At 39.4% G+C, this 19,798-nt stretch overlaps 1 protein-coding gene across 2 annotated transcripts in view; it reads right to left on the bottom strand.

Annotated features, from left to right (window-relative positions):
* TRAPPC9 (trafficking protein particle complex subunit 9) overlaps window positions 1-19,798 on the bottom strand; it is a 334,050-nt gene that overhangs the window by 246,044 nt on the left and 68,208 nt on the right. For both annotated transcript variants that reach the window (XM_067467261.1, XM_067467262.1), the window contains 2 exons: window positions 11,580-11,732; window positions 9,434-9,558 (listed from right to left, as the gene is read on the bottom strand). In XM_067467261.1, coding sequence (XP_067323362.1) covers window positions 9,434-9,558; window positions 11,580-11,732 — 278 coding nt within the window. The remainder of the gene's footprint in view (window positions 1-9,433; window positions 9,559-11,579; window positions 11,733-19,798) is intronic.

The following is a 19,798-nucleotide window of genomic DNA, read 5'->3' as shown; positions in this document are numbered from 1 at the left end:
TACAAAACCAAAAGGGTTTATTTACTACTAGCTGTCCCCTACCAAGCGTTGCTGTGGCCCAGTCTGTATATATATGTTTTGTAGTTTTACGCATACATTGCAATGTATTTTTTTTTTACTTTTTAAGTCTCTTCTGCTGTACTTTCCAGTGTTTTTATGAGTGATGGTCACTCATTGGCCTGATAGGTACTGTATATACTCAAGTATAAGCCTAGTTTTTCAACCCTTGTTTTAGGCTGAAAAGGTCCCCCTCAGCTTATACTCGAGTCAAGGTTATTTATTATTTTACTCTGTCATCATCATCATCATCATCATCATCATCATCATCATCATTATTGTATTTATTATTTTACTCTATTTATTATTATTATAGTTATCATTTTACTTTATTATTACATGTATTATTTTATAAGTGTTATCATTAAATTTATTATTTTACTCTATGATTGTTATTATTCCATTTATTATTTTACTGTCTTTATTATTATTGGAAGGATACGTAAGCACATTTACATAGAAGAAGGTTAGGGCAGTCTTATCTTAAATTACAATTTTGTAAAAATATTCAAAAACGTTTAACCTACTGATGCCTCACTTAATGTAATTTTTTTAGTATCTGCTTTCATTTTGAAATGTACCAGTAGCTTCTGAATTTCTCACCCTCGGATTATACTTGAGTCAATCCGTTTTCCCAGTTTTTGTAGTAAAATTAAGTGGCTCGGCTTATACTTGAGTACATACGGTATATTGTGTCCAAATTTGGTGTCAATTCGTCCAGTGGTTTTTGAGTTATGTTAATACCAAAAACAAACATTACATTTTTATTTATATAGATAAATGATGTACCCATTACTAAAGAGTCCAATGAAACAATTTATCATACAACCCATGTACAATAATTAAGGTTTGGCTCCAATGTGCCATCAATAAGGTATGTATGAATATGTTTTGCAAGATTTTACAAATATAAATCTTTGAAAAGTGCCATCCGACTCTTTCTAGTCATTTGCACTTATAACCACACATATTGCTCAATAAGCATCACACAAAGCATGGCCATACATTCAGATCAGGTAAACTTGTACAGTCAGGATAACCAGTCAATACATTCAGCAATTCAGCCCAGTGATTGTTGCATAAAAAGTAGAAACACAAGTAGCTATCCTCAAAAATATTATCGAACATCCCAAAACAAACAATGCATTTTACAAATAACCTGGACACTGCCAGGTACCCAAGCTAGTTTTGGAATAAATCTAGCTGTGGGGCAAATAAAGTCTCAATTGGCAGACAGACTGTTGCTCTAATCCTCACTCTGATTGTTTCAACATGCTCACACAGTGCTTTAATATGTAACCAAGTACTGAAGAAATGTATATGGATATACTGCATGTGCTCAAGCAGTCGGGGTAATGGTAACCATGGCACAGTCTCCCAAGAATAGAATTATCATCTGTAAGAGTGTGCATGCTGTGGCAGTTGACAGAATGGATATAAATACACCTATTAGCAGGCTCAACTGAATCTTTAAACAGCACTGTAGGGATAGCAGCACTCTAAAAATAGCTGGATAATGCTGCATTTGAACACTTGGCCTCAGAAGCACTCTGTCACACACACTGGGTGAATTTCAATTTCTCCCTCCGTGTAGTTCAAAATGAACATCTGTGGCACACGAGAGACAGGCAATGTGACATTCTCTGACCTCTCTTCTCTGTGTCTACCCTACAAATAGCAGTACAAATATAGGATTTTTTAAGAGACTATACAGGACGCACGGACTGGAATGTTAAACACTGCGAGACAAAATCAGAATCTTAAAATATTTTAACAGACAGAATTATTTACATGCAACAATGAATGAGATGGGTAGAAGGAAAGATCGCACTCCTCCTCTTCTCTTGCCCTTGGGCATCCCAGAGACCTGTCGCTTCAAAATAGCTGCAACACTGTGTAGCTTACACCCAATTTATGGCAAAAAACATATTTCACAAAGGGAGGATAAGTTGTTTTTTTCTCCAATTATTCCGTTTTCAACAGCATTAGCTTAAATCCTTTAAAGGAGGAACGTGTTTCATTACTGAGCAACTGCACAGACTCCCTGCATTCTCAGCTCTGCTGACACAAGTGCTTAAATCTTGGTCTTAAGCAAAGCCTTTTCTCTTTAAGGAAGGGCTACTGCTGCTTAACATCCTTTCTTTGATGAAGAGATAAGCAGCCTTCTCCACATTGTGTAGAATGAGTGCTCTGGATTTCTTTCAATAGCATCACCACCACTGCAGGGCTTGGTGACTGGATGACACTCCCTCCAGGGCTTCTTCTCAGAGGAGACCAATTTCCTTCTGTTTCCTCTTGTGGTTCTCTCACAACAGCAAAATGCTGGAGAGATGCCTCAGAGGCTTGGCTTTCCTCCTCTTGCCACTCACAAGTGTTCTATTCATGTATTGTTCATTGAATAAACTAGCAATATTCTTTATTCACATTTCCTTTGATGCTCTCTTCTCATAGTCAGGGAACCTGTATCTCTACTTGCCCATCAACAGGATGTTCAGCGGGCAGCAGCCAGGATGCTAACTGGAGCTCATTATCAAGAGAGGTCTACCCCTCTGTTTAAGGAGCTCCACTGGCTGCCATTTATTTTCCGAGCCCAATTCAAGGTGCAGGTGCTCACCTACAAAGCCCTAAACGGTTTGGGACCACCCTACCTGCGTGACCGCATCTCCATCTACAAACCCACACGCTCGCTTCGATCATCTGGGGAGGCCCTGCTCGTGATCCCACCTACGTCGCAAGCGCGCTTGGTGGGGACACGGGACAGGGCCTTCTCCGTGGTGGCCCCCCGACTCTGGAACGCCCTTCCAAAAGATCTCCGACAGGCCCCTACATTAGCAGTTTTCAGAAGGAATTTGAAAACTTGGCTGTTCCGTTGTGCCTTCTCGGATTAGGAATCCCCATCCCAAGTCCTAGTAGCACTTTAGCACAATTAACATTGCTGCACACCGTACTTTAATTCCTACGCCCCTCCTGCCATTTCAGCACTTTTAACCCTGTACCCCTCTCGCCGGCCGAACCAGTTTTAATATGTCTTGATGTATTGTTATTGCTGTTTCGCTTAATTGTTGATTTGCTTTGTTATTGCTTGTTATGTTTTCTATTGTATTGTGTTTTGTGGCTTCGGCCTGTGTAAGCCGCATCGAGTCCTTCGGGAGATGCTCGCGGGGTACAAATAAAGTTAATAATAATAATAATAATAATAATAATAATAATAATGTTCTGGCTTAGGTTACCAAACTTGAATAGACAACCACAGATTTTAATGCTGAAGCCCAAAAGGAATTCTTGTGCTTAATATTGAAACCTTTCTGTAAGTAATTTGGTGTAATAATTCAACCAGACAAGTGAGTCATAGCAGAACACTTGATGAACCAACCTGGACACAGCATATTATTTGAGAACACAGAAATGCTGGACCACTCCAGCAATCACCATGTCAGGCTACACAGAGAAGCCACAAGCATGTGGACAATTTCAAAAGAGAGGAGGAAACCATGAAAATGAACAGAAAGGAGGAAACCATGGAAATCTGGCTACCAGTATTTAAAAAAACTCCAAAATCAAGACAGTAACTAAAGAACAATACTCAGAAAACAGGGGAATTCCAGACAAGAAACAACTCAGGCCAGCTAACACCTCCCAACAAAGGATTCCCCCAGGCAGCAATCAGCTAGGCCTTGAAGCTGCTACGCTATTCAATGCTAATCAATGTGGCCTACTGCAACATTCACCCTTGCCTCAAGCAAACAAGAGTTGTTTCTCCCACCCTGGACATTCCACATATATATAAAACTCACTTGACTAGTTTCTAACAGACCTCACAACCTCTGAGGATGCCTACCATAGATGTGGGTGAAACGTCAGGAGAGAATGCTTCTGGAACATGACACAACAACCCAATAATTTTACCCACTACACTCAGATCAAAATTGTAATTCAGCAATTCTATCAGTACTATCTGCCTGTAAAAGAGTCATCCTTCATACATTTTGGGTTGTTCCCTTCCTTCCCTGAGAATTCAATATGAAATGCATATAACTTATCACTTTCTCTAAGATTATGAACAAGAAAAACTATCCTCATTTTGATAAATAGAAGGAAAAATTCCTGACAACCAAAACAGTTTGACTCTTCACTTTGGCCAAATTTTACATTTTCAGAAAGCTGAAAATGTAATTTTTTAGCAGAGCTAGCAAACAAGTCTCAGAAGTGTATCTGGACACCATCCCCAAATGCACATCTAGATTTATAATCGGATCTACAAGTATACCAAACTCCAATTCTGAGTCTTGAAGAAGAATGCAACATCTTCCTCAACAGCTGGAATTTCCTTTCCTGATGAAATTAGCCTAGCTTCTCTGAATTATCTTGACATTATTTCACATCTCTAATCCAATATCAAGTGGCATCTTTATGTAATAGTTTGAGTATTGGACCAAGACTTGAAGAAACCACAGTTCAATGTTCCATTAAGCCTGGCCACAACACATACTCTCAGCCTCAGGGGAATAGTAAACCTATTCTGAACAAATCTTACTAAGAAAATAGGTTTATTTTATGGTAGCCATCACAATCACATCACCATGATGAACACCACCACAACAACTTACTGGGGTCTAAACGGATTCAGAATGTGAAGAGGTCCTTGAATTTAGATGAGAATAGCAAGTTGGATGTTATCGATTTATTTGCAACACTCCAGATCAACCAGACATAGCAATTTTATTGAGTATTTAAAGTTTGATATATCTGAAATCCTAGACAAAGAAATAGCAGAAATCCTAGTCACTGAGTGCTTCAAGAGCAACAATAGGGACACATTCTCTTTCATCAATTTCCAAAGTAGATTATCCACTAAAGTGTCCAAATTTCTCTGATATATAGGTTTCAAAGCTTTCAAAGATTAATTATTGATGACACTCTCAGTTGAACACCCAAAAGACAAAGCATGAATCACAATGCCAATATAGTACGTAGTAGGAATGTAAAAAATAGGCTTGTTCTATTAATTTATTCTTATACACAACATAAACTAATTCATACATGAATGATAGAGTATGGATTACTCGTACATTTCATCAGAATGTTAATCTAAAAAGGCAACTAGGGCTGGGCTTTAGTTAATCATCAAGCTGCAATAAATCTTGCCAATCAGAAGGTTGACAGTTCGAAGCCCGGATCAGGGTGAGCTCCTAATCTTTAGGCCAACTTCTGCCTACCTAGCAGTTCAAAAACAAATGTGAGTAGATAAATAGAAACTGCATTAAAGTGGGGAGGTATTTAGGCACAGCGTTTTGATCAGAAAAAGGAGCAAGTTTATGAACAAAGAAAGTTCTTCAGCAGGGAGATGGAACAACAGCAACCCCCTGTGGCATGAACCAAGCACAGCCTCCAAAGATGCCAAAAGATGGGAAAGCCTATATATACACCTCTATCTGTTGTCTGTCTTGTCATCGTATTATTGGCATTGAATGTTTGCCATATATGTGTTCTGTGATCCGCCCTGTGTTCCCTTTGGGGTGAGAAGTACGGAACATAAATACTGTAAATAAATAAATAAATACTATCCAACCACAGCAGATTAAGTAGTAAGGATGAAAACTGTTACACTCATTTGTTCATTATTTACAGCAAGAGACTAAACTTAGTAAGTTTTGAATTTTCTTTTAGTTTCAGAATCAACTGTTGCCGTCACTTTCTACATAAAAAAATAACCTGTGTATGACATACACAAAATGCAGAATTGAATGCCTAAAATTTTATTTCTCCAATCAGCCAGCTCTAATTACATGGACAAAATAAGAAGTGATTTGTAGTGTTTTTTAAACAACTATGGGTATTTTTTCTACACTCCACACACAAACTTTTCTATAATTATTTGAAAATTTTCCTAATTGCTTTCGAAAATGAATCACTACTATATTTTCTCCTTCAAAAATATAGGTTAGAAAAAGCATGGGTAATCTATAGTTTATCAATGAATTGATAAAACTGATTCATCAGAATTGTTTCTTAGAAGAGGGCCTCATTATGTTGCCTGGAAAAAAACCTCATACAATTCCTTTTACTTATCAGGTACTAAGAAACCCAAATACATATAACAAAAGAATGATGGATTTTAAAGCAATTGTCCTGGCTATATGAAACATTTGCTTTCTACAAGCATTGTTCTCAAATCCAAGTGGGCCTTCCATAAACAGATTTTGAGAAGACGTAGTAAAATACAGGCATAGAAATGAACAGTTAGGTGACTGGGAGGAGAAAAGATTGGGAAGCACTTTACTGATGGGTCTATGAAAGTGTTTTTTCTGGAAGTGTGAACAAAAGCTAAAAAACTCCAGCTGTGCTTAGATAATTATGTTTTGCTTTCTGCAATAATTAATCTTACAATGCAGCAGAAATAAAATAACTCAATTTATTAACAATTTATTGTAGAATGCTTTTGTTATAATTGTTATAACCATTAGTTACGAATCTCTGGGGTGTAGAAGAGAATGCTTGGCTTACAGCAGTTGAAAAATATAGGATTATTTCTCCTTAGCTCAGCTCAGTTCGGAAGCAACTTGCACCTGTTCCTATGTTGCTATGTTCCTACGGCTCCCACTGGTGCAACAAAAATATGTAAACTTCCAGTGTATTTCCAGGCTCTGCCTAGAAAAGGAATGCCTATTGTGTTACTCCAAGTCCCGGTTAAACAAACAAAGGCTTCCCATGCGACCAATGAGACAAACAGAATCCCAGTATATTAACAGAAATAGCCCCAACTGTTAGAGGCTAGTAGTTTTAGCATACACACATACAAGTCGTAGTCATGCCAAAATAGTTTCAGAATTCATTCAGGAACAAATACAACAAAAATCCAGTCCAAGGTCAACAAAATCGACAGTCCAAAAACAGTCAGAAACCAAAATACAGCAGTCAAGAGTGCAGTTCAGAATCCACAAAGTCAATAATCCAGAGCCTCAGAGTCCAGAATCACACCACAACGCAACAATACGTTCTCCTTCAACAAGGCTGAAGCTTTGAGAGACTTTTATCCTATGTTCTAAGGTGTTACCTGTGTATAGACAATTTCTCTGCTAATCAGGCAGACCTTCAGGGCTCAGCATGTGCTCATCTGGATTCTAAAACGGACGGAGCATTTATCCCTTTATCAGCCTGCCTAAAGTACTGACTTCTTCTTGTTTCACCTGATGTAAAGTTGTAGCTACTGCTAAAGGCTCCTTTTCTGCAATAACTAAGCTAGACTGAGAGGACTGCCCTTCCAGCAACCCTTTGTCCTTGCTACCAGAGCTGACCAAGACAATGCGAATGTTTTCTAGCAGAGACTGCACAGAGGGATGACTGGCGAACAGTGGTTAGGGGTCTGTGGTAGCAATACTGCCCACAAGTAAGCCCAATAGATTCCCACTGATAGTAACAGCTGAACAACAGTTATACAAGAATGTCAACCTCATTTTTCTCAAGTGCTTTATTAACAAATAAATACAAAGTATTTGAATCTCTATATCAGTAACTGCAAAATACTGTGATATTTTACAATTTAATTCAGAATGTTTCAAATGAAAACTTTGCATCAGCACATCTGAAGAATGTGGCATGCAAAATGTGTTTTCTGGAACAAAGCGCTTTCTTATTTCCTGCACCTGGGGTGAATCACAAACCTGTTGATACACCATTGGGAAGAGCTAAATAAATGGCAAGCAATAAATGTGTAGCAGAGATTTGAACTCCCACCATGAAATAAGGAGTCAGACACAAGAAAATGGATCTAAAGGGCCATTTTCTGACCTATTTATTGAAAGAACTTGTAATAAGCTGTAGAGGGAAAATCTGTAAAAATGCAAAAAAATAACTCATGGCTTAATGGCCACCTAGTGAGTCTAGTCCCTGGGCCAGGTGTCACTCCCTCTATACACCATTGGGAAAAGCTAAATAAATGGCAAGCAATAAATGTGTAGCAGATAACTTGCTAATAGGGCACAGAATGGGGAAAAAATAACGCACAGAAAGACAGTCAAGTAGAGCAGCTGGGAAAGGGCTCTCTTCACATGTCTTGCATTTCCTCTCTATCCGTCTCCAGTTCTAAGACCTCCTGAAACTGGCATCAGTCCAAATAAAAGCTGTAGAACAACAGTGGCACAAGACATTCAAGCCAAGTGGGCTTTAAGACCCATCAGAATGGACATACCTGCATTTAACAACATAAATTTACTTCTCTCTCTTGTAGGTAATAGATGAGAAGTGTGCCACAGCAAAAAAAAAAAAAAAACTCCCATAAAAGTAGTCTCTGACGAGGGCATGAACGTTGGACCCATATTTCAAGCATGATGTTCTATCATTCAGTCCTCCTGTATGGGCAAGAATTCTATTGCCAATCTCACATCCCTGTCCCTGTGACCCAATTTGCACATGCATATCTAACTCATAGACAGTTTGCCTATTACAAGTTTATTATTACAAGATGGTTCAGGTCCAGGCTATTTGGCTGACCACAACCCTTTGTAAGAACCTTCCTGGGCTATTGAAAAGATACCTTTCTCTCAGTCCCACTTCCATCTCAAGCACAGTTGGTGGAAATGAGAGAGTGGGCCTTCCTTCTCAGTGGCTGCCCCTCAACTCTGGAACTCCCTGCCCAGGGAAGCCAGACTGGCCCCCTCCCTGTTGTCCTTCCGGTGTTAACGCTAAAACCTTTTTATTCAGGCAGACTTTTAAAGATGAAGGCTTTTAAGATCAAATCAGGACGTGTTGTGGTTTCTAACTTTGAATGTTTTAATGTTTTTTAACATGCAACACCCTTATTAAAGCAGCTCCGCTGACTGCCGATAAGTTTCCGGTCCCAATTCAAGGTGCAGGTTATGACCTACAAAGCCCTAAACTGGGCTGTTATGTTAAGCTGCTTTGAGTCTCCTGCAGGAGAGATAAAGTGGGGTATAAATAATAATAATAATAATAATAATAATAATAATAATAATTATTATTATTATTATTATTATTAAGTTCATGGATAAGTGTTACAGCTAGTCAATCATGTGAAGCCCAACTTTGGGAGCAAATCCACTCATGTTTTGCTAGCCTTGCAAGACAAGCATAAAGTAGAGAACCAACAAAGCAGCAACCACTAAAACAGAGAACTTTTTCACCTTAATATTTGTATACCACATATAATTTGTTTTTATATGATTGAGCTACATCATGACACTTTCATGACTGGGTTTTCAACCATGAAATGCTCCTGGGGGGGGGGGGGGGGGGAGAGACATTAAAATGCAAGGTTTGTTTCATCTCACAGCTTTAGGAACCTCTGAAACACACACAATTCAGCATAGTAAATTTAAAGAAGGCTACATAATTATTTATGATAATACTACTCACGTACCTTGACATGACTGAAGTCACCAACTTTGCTTGCTTCTGAAGGGTTGATAGGCTTAGTTTCTACCCTGGGCTTTATCACTTGTCGAAAAGGACTGGAAAGTGGAAGACCACTCACACTAATTCCATCTGAAGATGGGAAGAAGCGGAAGACAAAGGCCAAAATTATTTTTTCCTACTTCCCAGTTTGAAGATAATTTCCAGAATTACATTGTAAAGTGATCTGTTATTTAAACCAAGGTGAACATTTTACTCAGAAGAGAGGATGACAATAATCCATGAGGTCTGGTGTCCAACTATTTTGGAAATCCAATAGAGATTTGAAGTGCTTTTGGTTAAAATGGCCTTCAAATAGAATAGCTCTATGTATAGCAATCTACAATTAACCAATGACTCGTAATTTTGTCTTGAAGGGAAAGCACACAAGATCAAGGTTTTCTCCTGGTCTGGAACAATATGAAAACAAACCCTATGTTCTAACAGCTATTTTTAAAATGAGCTAATTGCAGGGGGAAAAGACTGTTTTTTAAAGAAATCTGACTGAAGAACATGGCATACAGTCTACATTACACTGAATTAATATACATTTACTAGTGTGAATATTTTGCAATAAAACAGCGCCAACATTAAGTCAGACAAAACCATTATATCCTATGAGCACAGGTTTTATTAATGAGCTCAGTTAAATTCAAAATATCATATAATGATGCCGCATCAAGAAGCCATTAAAGTGATTTGCACATAATCCTCCATTTGTCATTCAAATTTCCACATTAAAGTAATGTCTAGAAGTCTGACATTGGGAATCCAACCCTTCATCATACAGACGGTGTACACCACCAGTACAGCATTAAGAGGGTTGTTTTAAACATGTAACGTTCCATGTGGAATTAGCTGAATGACTGAAACTTTCTTCAAATGCTATCCTTCCCAGTGAGATTTGTACTTTGACCAAAGGGGGGAATTCAAGATCAAGTAGCCTTTAACGGCTGATAAACAGAATAATTCATATCCCTGGAAAATAAAATACATGCATAGCTAATTAGTTCCTTATTTTCAAAGGCAAGAGATTCATCTCTAGGTTCTAACGAATGTTTTCCATAGATTTCCTACATCATTTATTATGCCTTTAAGCTGAATAAAACAAATGCAAATAAATGATAGATATTTGATCTGCACCTGAATTATACTAGTCAACACGTCTAATTCAAGTCTGACAAGTACCTCCTTACCATTCCAGATTTTCCTCGGACTGATCAAGATATGGAATAATTTGTTTAAATAATAGAAGAGAATGAAGTTTGGGGCACCACAGAACTCACTACACAAATGGATACATGTTTAAATAGTACTTTTCTTGCAGTATTTGAATTAGTAACATCTCTGAGACATGGTGTAATAAGTGTTACTAGGCAATTACCATATTGAGAGTAATGCTGATAAACTAGGCTGGCTTTTATATATGCTTCTTTTCTCCTCAAAGTGCACAAGTATCCTGTTGTAATGTTTTAATCAAATTTAGCAACACAGAATTTGTTGTATTTTCCAAAATCTTCCAGATCCACAACAAATAAAATAAATTATAGATATGTAATGCTTAGTGAGCTGGTGGACTCCTAGAAAAACATTTATAAACATGTGTAGGCTCAACTAGTTTAGCCATAGGAGCCCTCAGTGGTGCGACGGGTTAAACCGCTGAGTTGCTGAACTTGCTGACCAAAAGGTTAGTGGTTTGAATCCAGGGAGAAGGAAGAGCTCCTGCTGTTAGGCCCAGCTTCTGCCAACCTAGCAGTTCAAAAACATGCAAATGTGAGTAGATCACTAGGTACTGCCTTGGTGGGAAGGTAACGGCTCTCCATGTAGTCATGCCTGTCACATGACCTTGGAGGTGTCTATGGACAATGTCGGCTCTTTGGCTTAGAAATGGAGATGAGCACCACCCCCCAGAGTTAGACATGACTAGACCTAACATCAAGGGGAAATCTTTACTTTTTAGGTTAGCCATTGGCTCCATTATAGTCATGTTACTATTTTTTCCTAAGGGGTTCCAAGATATTATTTTTCTTTAACCTTCAAACTCTGACCCAGAATGCATTTCTTACTCAAAGAAAAGCACAGATCATCATACTGAAAGAGAACCCAAAACTCACCATCATTAAGATCTTGCAGGAGGTTTTCCTGGCAGGAGAAATCAAGCTTTACTTTAATGTAAACAATGAATGTAGCAGTGCTCCCAGGTTTCAGGGGAAATTGCGAGAGTGTGTCTTCTAGATTCCAGGTCAGAAAGTCACCAAAGAGCTTTCCTGTATTAAAAAAAATACACAGTAATTATAACCAGAGACAGATCATCCAATATATCAGACCATTCAAGAAAACAATGCAGTCTTCAACATAGCTCCTTCTGAAGATAGGCAGGCAGGAGAAAAAAATTATATAGCATATTTCAGGTTGAAATCTTGTTGAGAACCAATGAAGTTTCAGCCTCCATGACTGAAATGCCATATGTTTGCGAAGACAAGTGGGAAGCGGGAGCATCCGAGAGGGCAAGACGGCAAACTGTTGAGTTGCTGAAAAAACTTGAATTGCTGGGAATTGCTGGCATAAGGAAACTTCCTGATGCAAGCCTACTAATATCACATATAGTTCAACTAGTGTAAAGTCCTTTCAGGATTTTGGTCTCAAAGTTTAACTACAATACTAAAAGAATAATAAAGTAATGTCTGTAAATGATGTAAGTAAGCTTGTTGGAAGTGGCCTTTAATTACCACAGGGGTATGCAATCTGTGGTTTTATGTTTTTCAATTGCCTTGTGCATATGATTTCTATATAGCTGGAACTCCAAGCAATAGTTCTCGGGTACTCAATAAGTATGTTATTATCAATTTGATAGTAATCTCAATTGACATAAGGCTTTTAAAAGTCTGCCTAATCTGCCAAATCCTAACTGAAAAGTATATGAGTGAAAGTATTATACATTTCCAAATATTCTGTGTGTGCTTAAATATGGGTCACTCCTTTTGAATTTAACCTAGATACCAAATATAGTACTCGACAGGAATTAATTTTTTATGATGTGCTGCGGTTGCAGATGTCTTGTTTAACTTTAATTGGATATGGATATAAAAATGACTACATTTGCTTTCTAGACCCAAAAGGCTTACAACTTTCTCCTCCAAGGTAGATGAAGTTCCCGATGGCTCAAGTCCATATTATCTGAAGGTCCCTGCTCTCTCATATGATCCTGCTCTGCCGCGAAATACCCAGGGCAGTCTCTTCTCTTTATTCTACCACTTTCACAGGTGCATCTAGTGGGAATAAAGAATGGTCCAAGCTTCTGGAAGGCCTTTTCTGGAGTGTTCAGGCTGGTGTCCTTCCAGTAAGAGACAAATACTTTTTTACAGACCTTTGAAGCTAGCTCAAAATCACAGGGAAAACTCTTCTCATAATAAACTGTATTATCTTTATTTTTCAAAATTGCTTTTTAACTCTACTTTTAGCTTCATAAAGTTTCAATGTTTCCATGTTTAATTTATATTTATCTCAAACTGAGCCCCAGAGTTGAGAAACAGATAGAAAATAAGTAAATAAATACATTACTACTTGTACAGTAGTAATACTGATAAATTATACATCCGTATTACTACCGTATGAGTAGCAATTTATACAAAATAGTGTGAATTTTTTCCCGTTCCTTTAAGTTAGAAATAAGTCAAAATAAATAAGTTTCTGACAAGTTATTTAGAAGCCAATGTTATATCCTTATTTAAGATGCAAGAGCAATATTGTCATGTTTATTGAATACAGCCTTCAAAGGAGTTGCAAATATGATGCACAAACCCAACAAAATTAGTTGTGACAAAGGCTGAAATATATATACACACACATACATGGATGTAAGCCTCACCATAATGGAGCTTATTTTTTAAGTTAACATAGATCAGTTTGCATGAAGTCCCATTACAAGTGTCTTAACTTAAATAATGCCTTTTAATGGTGCAGTCAGGAGGAATGTAACTGAAGGGGAAAGGATGTGGGGACCACCTTGCGGGAAAAGGGTAAAACCATCCCACTTAACCATTCAGCATGATGCTTCCAAAGATATTTTCAAAAAGGAGCATGTTAGAGTGTAAACAGTGGGTGTTTTCAGAGGACAAACTATTTTAAGCAGAAAGGGAGGAGTTAAATCCTTTCACCATCACCCCATGCTAAGATCCATTCATCCCAGGCATAGCTGCTTTAATGAGAAATGCACTTTGCATATGCAAGAGGCATCATAAGCATGGGATTCAAAGCACGTCCTTAGTATAATATGCATTTTGATGTTAATGAAAATTTTCTTTGAAGCAGAAAGGTTGAATACACATTTTTATTATACATAATTAGTTCAAAGCCTGTGGATAGGATATCAGCAATGTTCGTAGAAGTTAGTGAATTAAACTAGAATAATGTTGCAGCAGTTAAAAAAAATACGTGTCAAAAGAGCTGCCGTCAACAAACTAACAAATAAGAAAAAGTGAAATGACCAAGTAAAAAACAAGTCTTATTTAAAACAAGGGTGGCCCATTTGGGCCAATCTGGAAATCAACCCCGCTTGAGACCTGCCAGGAATGTTACCCAGTTATTAAAATGCAGTGGTAGAAGTTGGGGGAACTACTGAGTTGGAACTTTATTTCTGATATATTTAAAGTGAGACGTTCACTTTGTTCACACATTACTTGAAACAAGCACGGTTCAAAATCCCTACTGAGGTAAGACTGATGAGACATGCTGCACTGAAAGGTGACCTCTGTTCACAGATAAGAAATGAGGTTCCTAGAAACTCATTTTCTACGACATTCTGAAACCAAAGAGGTATAAAACCTTCAGGGTTCTTTTTAGAGTCCTGTGTCATGATGTGATTTGATTATGGCTCTTATTACTTAAATAAGAGTGCAGAACATGTGGCCTTCCAGATGTCACTATCTTGAAACTCCCGTCAGCCCTTACTTGGAATACAGCCTAAAAGGAGCCACTAAGAAGCAAGAGAGGAAATACACATGCTCTCAGCAACACAAGGTGAATGGAAGAACACATTAAACTTAAGGGAAAGTATTTAGAGGTAGAATGCTCACCTCAGTTAGGACCACATGTCAACAGTGGTCAGAGAATACTGACTCTTTTCATTGATAAACAATTAAATATGTATGTCATGGGTGCAAAAGTTGGAATACAATTAAAATACAATTAAAATTACATTTAAAAGTTAAACATTCCCTCATATTATAAAAAAAGCACTGCACACGCCAACATTTTATTCTGGATCCCATTCATGAATAACAAGCTGATATGCACAGCAAGGATATGGAAAAGAGATAGTTTGCATGCATATGTACTCTGATAGTTTGCACTCATGTGTTTTGCTGTTTTGTATCTGGACCATCTTGTTTGTTTCAATATTCCAATTTGAACCAAGAACAACAAAACTTGTTTTAAAGGGTCAACTGTGCAGAGTTATGCTTCATCAACTAGCCACATTCTTCCTGCTAGATTTTGCCAGTCACAGTGGTCACCAGAAGGGTTAGGTTAGTTACCTGCCCAGGTAAGGCATAGCTACAAAAAGGGGAATCGTGTACAGTTCCACAGTCTGCCAAACTGGAATTAAGGGCTGGCTTTAGCACAACAGGTTAATCACCAGCTGCAATGAATCTTGCCAACCAAAAGTTTGACAGTATGAAGCCAGGTTAGAGTGAGCGCCAGACCTTCACCCCAGCTCCTCACCCACCTACCGAATCAAAATCAGTGAGTAGATAAAATAGGAACCGCATTAAGCGGGGTGGTATTTTAGTCACAGTGTTTCAATCAGAAAAAAGAAGGAAAGTTTACAAACAAAGAAAGTTCTTTGGCAAGGAGATGGAGCAACAGCACTCCCCTCTGGCCGCATCTGAGCACAAACTCCAAAGATGTCGAAAGATGGGGAAAAGCCTATATAATACCTCTATCTGTTCTCTGCCTTGTCATTGTACAATAGGCATTGAATATTTGCTGTATATGTGTTCTGTGACCCACCCTGAGTCCCCTTCGGAGTGAGAAGGGCAGGGTATAAAGCTGGGGTATAAATACTTTAAATAAATAAATTCTGAATGATAGCACTGGCCAAAACACATTGTGGTGCCTTGATATTAAACCTGTTTCTGGGTATATTTGACCTGCTGATTACAAACATAGCACTTGTTTTCCCCTATCAACTCTAGTTTTTGAGAAACAGACCATATGCCTATCCCAAGTCCATCTTCTTGCCCATAAAAAAAGCATGCTGATTAAAGAAACTAGAGCTGATGATGTCTATCCCATACAATTTTCTGAATCAGCACCCCAAATAAATATGGGTTGCTTACCTGTAAACGTAGTTTCCCTAGTGGTCACCTGCAAATTTACACATATATGGTAATATCCGGCGCTCGCGCCGGCAGCAACGGAAAGTTCACGAGACTAAAGATCAGTTGGAGCAGCCCCTCCCGCCCCTCTCCCCCCTATAAATAGCCCTCCTGAGAGGCTGCGCTCAGTTCTTCCGCCGCTAAAATCGCATACAGAAGAGCTGGGGCATGACAATCAGGTAGGAGGGGAGGAAGGGCGGGTTGTGTAAATTTGCAGGTGACCACTAGGGAAACTACGTTTACAGGTAAGCAACCCATATTTTCCCTGCGTGGTCACTGCAATTTACACATATATGGTAGACTAGCGAGCTGCTAACCTTTAACCCGGACGGAGGGCGTCATGCCACAGCCGAGAAAAGTACCGCTCTACCAAATGCTGCATCCGCCTTCGACTGCACATCCAACTTGTAATGTTTCACAAAAGTCGTTGGTCTGGACCAAGTGGCTGCTCTACAGATAGTATCAAGTGGAACACCTTTCAAAAATGCCGTCGAAGTGGCCATTGCCCTTGTAGAATGCGCCTTAACCTGTAAAGGTAAGTCTTTTCTACATAATTGATAAGCAAGTTTAATGGTTGAGACAATCCAGGATGAAAACCTCTGTGAAGAAACAGGAAGTCCCACAGAATCCTCTCTGTATTTTAAAAACAGCCTCGTTGATTTTCTGCTACCTTTGGTTCTATCTATATAATATATAAGAGCCCTACGTACATCCAGCATATGCAAGTTCTTCTCTAAAGAAGAGGTTGGGTCTTGGAAGAAGGCAGGTAATATAATTTCCTGCGACATATGGAACCTACTTGTCGCTTTCGGTAGAAAGGATATATCAGGTCTTAGAACCACCTTATCTCTATGTATTCTCATATAGGGCTCATCGCACCTTAGGGCACATAGCTCTCCCGCCCTTCGTGCCGATGTTACAGCAACCAAAAATGCAGTTTTCCACGTTAAGTATGCCATATCCACCTTCGCCAATGGTTCAAATGGGGGTTTGACCAAGGCCGAAAGTACTATCTCCAAACTCCATGATGGAGCAATTGGTGCTACTGGAGGTCTCAGATTTTTTAAACCTTTCATGAATTGGGACACCATTGGGTCACTAAAACATGATGGTAAGCCTGTCTTCCTCCTAAACCAGGACAGTGCTGCTAAATAACATTTTAAAGATGACCAGGACAAACCACAATTAACCAAATGGGCCAAAAAGTCTAACACCAAAGATGTTGGAGCTTTAACAGGATCTACCCCTTTATTTTGAGCAAACTTCGAAAATCTTGACCACTTATAGATGTACGACCTTCTCGTGGATTGTCTTTGGGCTGCTTCCATAATTAACTTTACTGGGCTGGAAATATACGCCAAGCTGTCAGTCTCAATTTCTGGACATCCGGGTATAGCACCCGGCCGTCCTCCTTCGTCAACAAGTCTTCCCTCTGAGGAAGTGGTTTGAATATTCTTTGGGACATTTCTAGAACTAGGGAGAACCATGGTTGTCTGGGCCACCATGGGGTAACTAGGATCCCTTGAGCCCGGTCCTGGGCTAGTTTCGAAACTACCCGATGTACAAGTGGGAACGGAGGGAACGCATAAACCTTCCACCTCCCCCAGTGCAGCAGAAAAGCATCGCCCAGGCAATTGGGCATCAGCTTGTGGCTGGTCCTGGCGCAAAATAGATGGCACTGTGTGTTTTGGGCCGAAGCAAATAGATCTAACTCTGGTCTCCCCCATGCTCGAAATAGTAGAGCTGCAACCTGCCTGTTCAGAGTCCATTCGTGGCAGGTGAGGGGGTTTCTGCTTAAAAAGTCCGCTAACACATTCTGCTCCCCTGGCAGATGTATTGCCAGGAGGTGAATGTCCCTGTCTATACACCAATTCCACACCCTGAGTGTTATTTCCAATAAACCCCTTGAATGGGTTCCTCCTTGCTTGTTTACATAATACATTACTGTTGTATTGTCTGTTACTAGTTGGACTGTTTGATGTCTTAGAATTGGTTCGAAAGCCTTCAGTGCTTTCTCTACTGCTATTAACTCCAACAGATTTATGTGGTATGAGGTTTCTACAGGAGTCCATGTCCCTTGGGTTGTCAACCCATCCACATGTGCTCCCCATCCCGTGAGTGAGGAGTCCGTGGTTAGGATTTTGGTTGGCTTGGGTTGATGAAAAGGAAGGCCAACACAAACATTGCGGCGTTCCGTCCACCATAAAAGGTGTTCGCGTTGTTGCACAGGCAAAGATAGGCGCATACTGGATCTGTGTAATAACGGGTTGAAAACCGACAGGAACCAGGACTGAAGGGGTCTGAAATGTAGTCTTGCATGTGGAGTCACCGCAGTCGTCGACGCCATATGCCCTAATATTACTTGAATCTGTCTGGCCCTTACAACATTTCGTTTTGTAATCTGAAGTATAAGACTCTGCAGCCTTTCGAAGCGGTCGTCGGGCAAATACGCCTTCTGAGTCTCTGAGTCTAAGAGTGCTCCGATGAACTGCATCCGTCTTGATGGGACGAGGTTGGATTTCTCCCAATTCACTATTAGACCTAAGGACTGGAGGAGAAACAACGTTTTGTCGATATGCGATAAGAGTGTGTCTCTCGAATTCGAGACAATCAGCCAATCATCAATGTATGGAAAAACCGTTATCCCAGATGTGCGGAGGTACGCTGCCACTGTGGCCATACATTTTGTAAACACCCTTGGTGCTGTAGCTAACCCGAAAGGCAAGACGTTAAAATGGAATGCCTGATTACCGACTTTAAAGGCTAAGTATCTACGGTGATGCTGATTAATAGAAATATGAAAATAAGCATCTTTTAAGTCTACTGATGCAAACCATACATCTTTATTTAACAACGGAAGAATTGTCTTAAGTGAAACCATGCGAAACTTTCTGGAGTTTATGAAATTATTTACCCCTCGTAAATCCAATATTGGGCGCAAGCCACCTCCCTTTTTAGATATTAAAAAGTAACGGGAGAAAAAACATTGTCCATATGCTGCTGGAGATACTGGACTTATCGCTCCCTTGGATAGCAAAATCTTAATCTCCTCCACAAGAGCAGGAGAAGGAGGTGTGGTCTTAATTAGACCCACAGGCGGCAGATTTTCAAATTCAATTAAATAGCCAAACTTTATAATTTGAAGCACCCATGAGTCAGTAGTTATACTTGACCAAACATCGTAAAAAGGGGCTAAACGCGCCCCAAAATAAGGTAAGTCTGAATTAACAATGTTCAGATTCTCGGAAACAGTAAAGTTACAACTTTGTAATGAAACAGAAGGTACTAAAGTAAGTAAACTGGATTCCCCATCGCCTATAGGGAAAATGTCAAAAACGCTGCTTGTTTCCCCCTTGGCGGTTAGGCTTATTCTGGTAAGGCTGGAACTTGTTTCTTTGCCCATAGGTTTGCTTTCGCGGAATGTATGGCCTAGAGTTCAGAGGCGCACGTTGTCGTAGCTGGCCTCCATAAAAATTACCAGAATTCCTTTTGAAGTATGATGGGGACGACTGCCATCGAGGTTTCTGTTGGAAGTATCCTTGCTTTGGGAAACCATATATCTGCATTGTTTTTTTCATTTCTTGATTGTGTTTCAGTCTTTCATCTGTTGTAGGATGAAAAAGGCCGTCTTCGTGGAGAGGTAAGTGTTCCGCTAAAGTACGCCCTTCCTCAGACAAAGCCGATGCACGTAGCCAAGCATGTCTTCTTATAGAAGTAGCGTTACTAAAAAGCTTCCCTGCAGTTTCCGCCATATGTTTGGCGAAGTCTTTCTGGAACTTCGCTAAAAGTAAAGCCTCTGAGTGGAATGCACGCGGAAAACGTTGTTCGTTTTCTGGAATGAGGTCTATGTACGGGAACACTTTATTCCATAAATGAGTTTGATATGCGCTCATATAAGTTGCAAAATGAGCCATCCTAGTAAAGAGTCCAGCAGTCATGTGGACCTTCTTACCCAT

The sequence above is a fragment of the Anolis sagrei genome, chromosome 4, assembly GCF_037176765.1.
Source record: "Anolis sagrei isolate rAnoSag1 chromosome 4, rAnoSag1.mat, whole genome shotgun sequence".
NCBI lineage: Eukaryota > Metazoa > Chordata > Lepidosauria > Squamata > Dactyloidae > Anolis > Anolis sagrei.
This window is presented reverse-complemented; position numbering and strand designations above follow the sequence as displayed.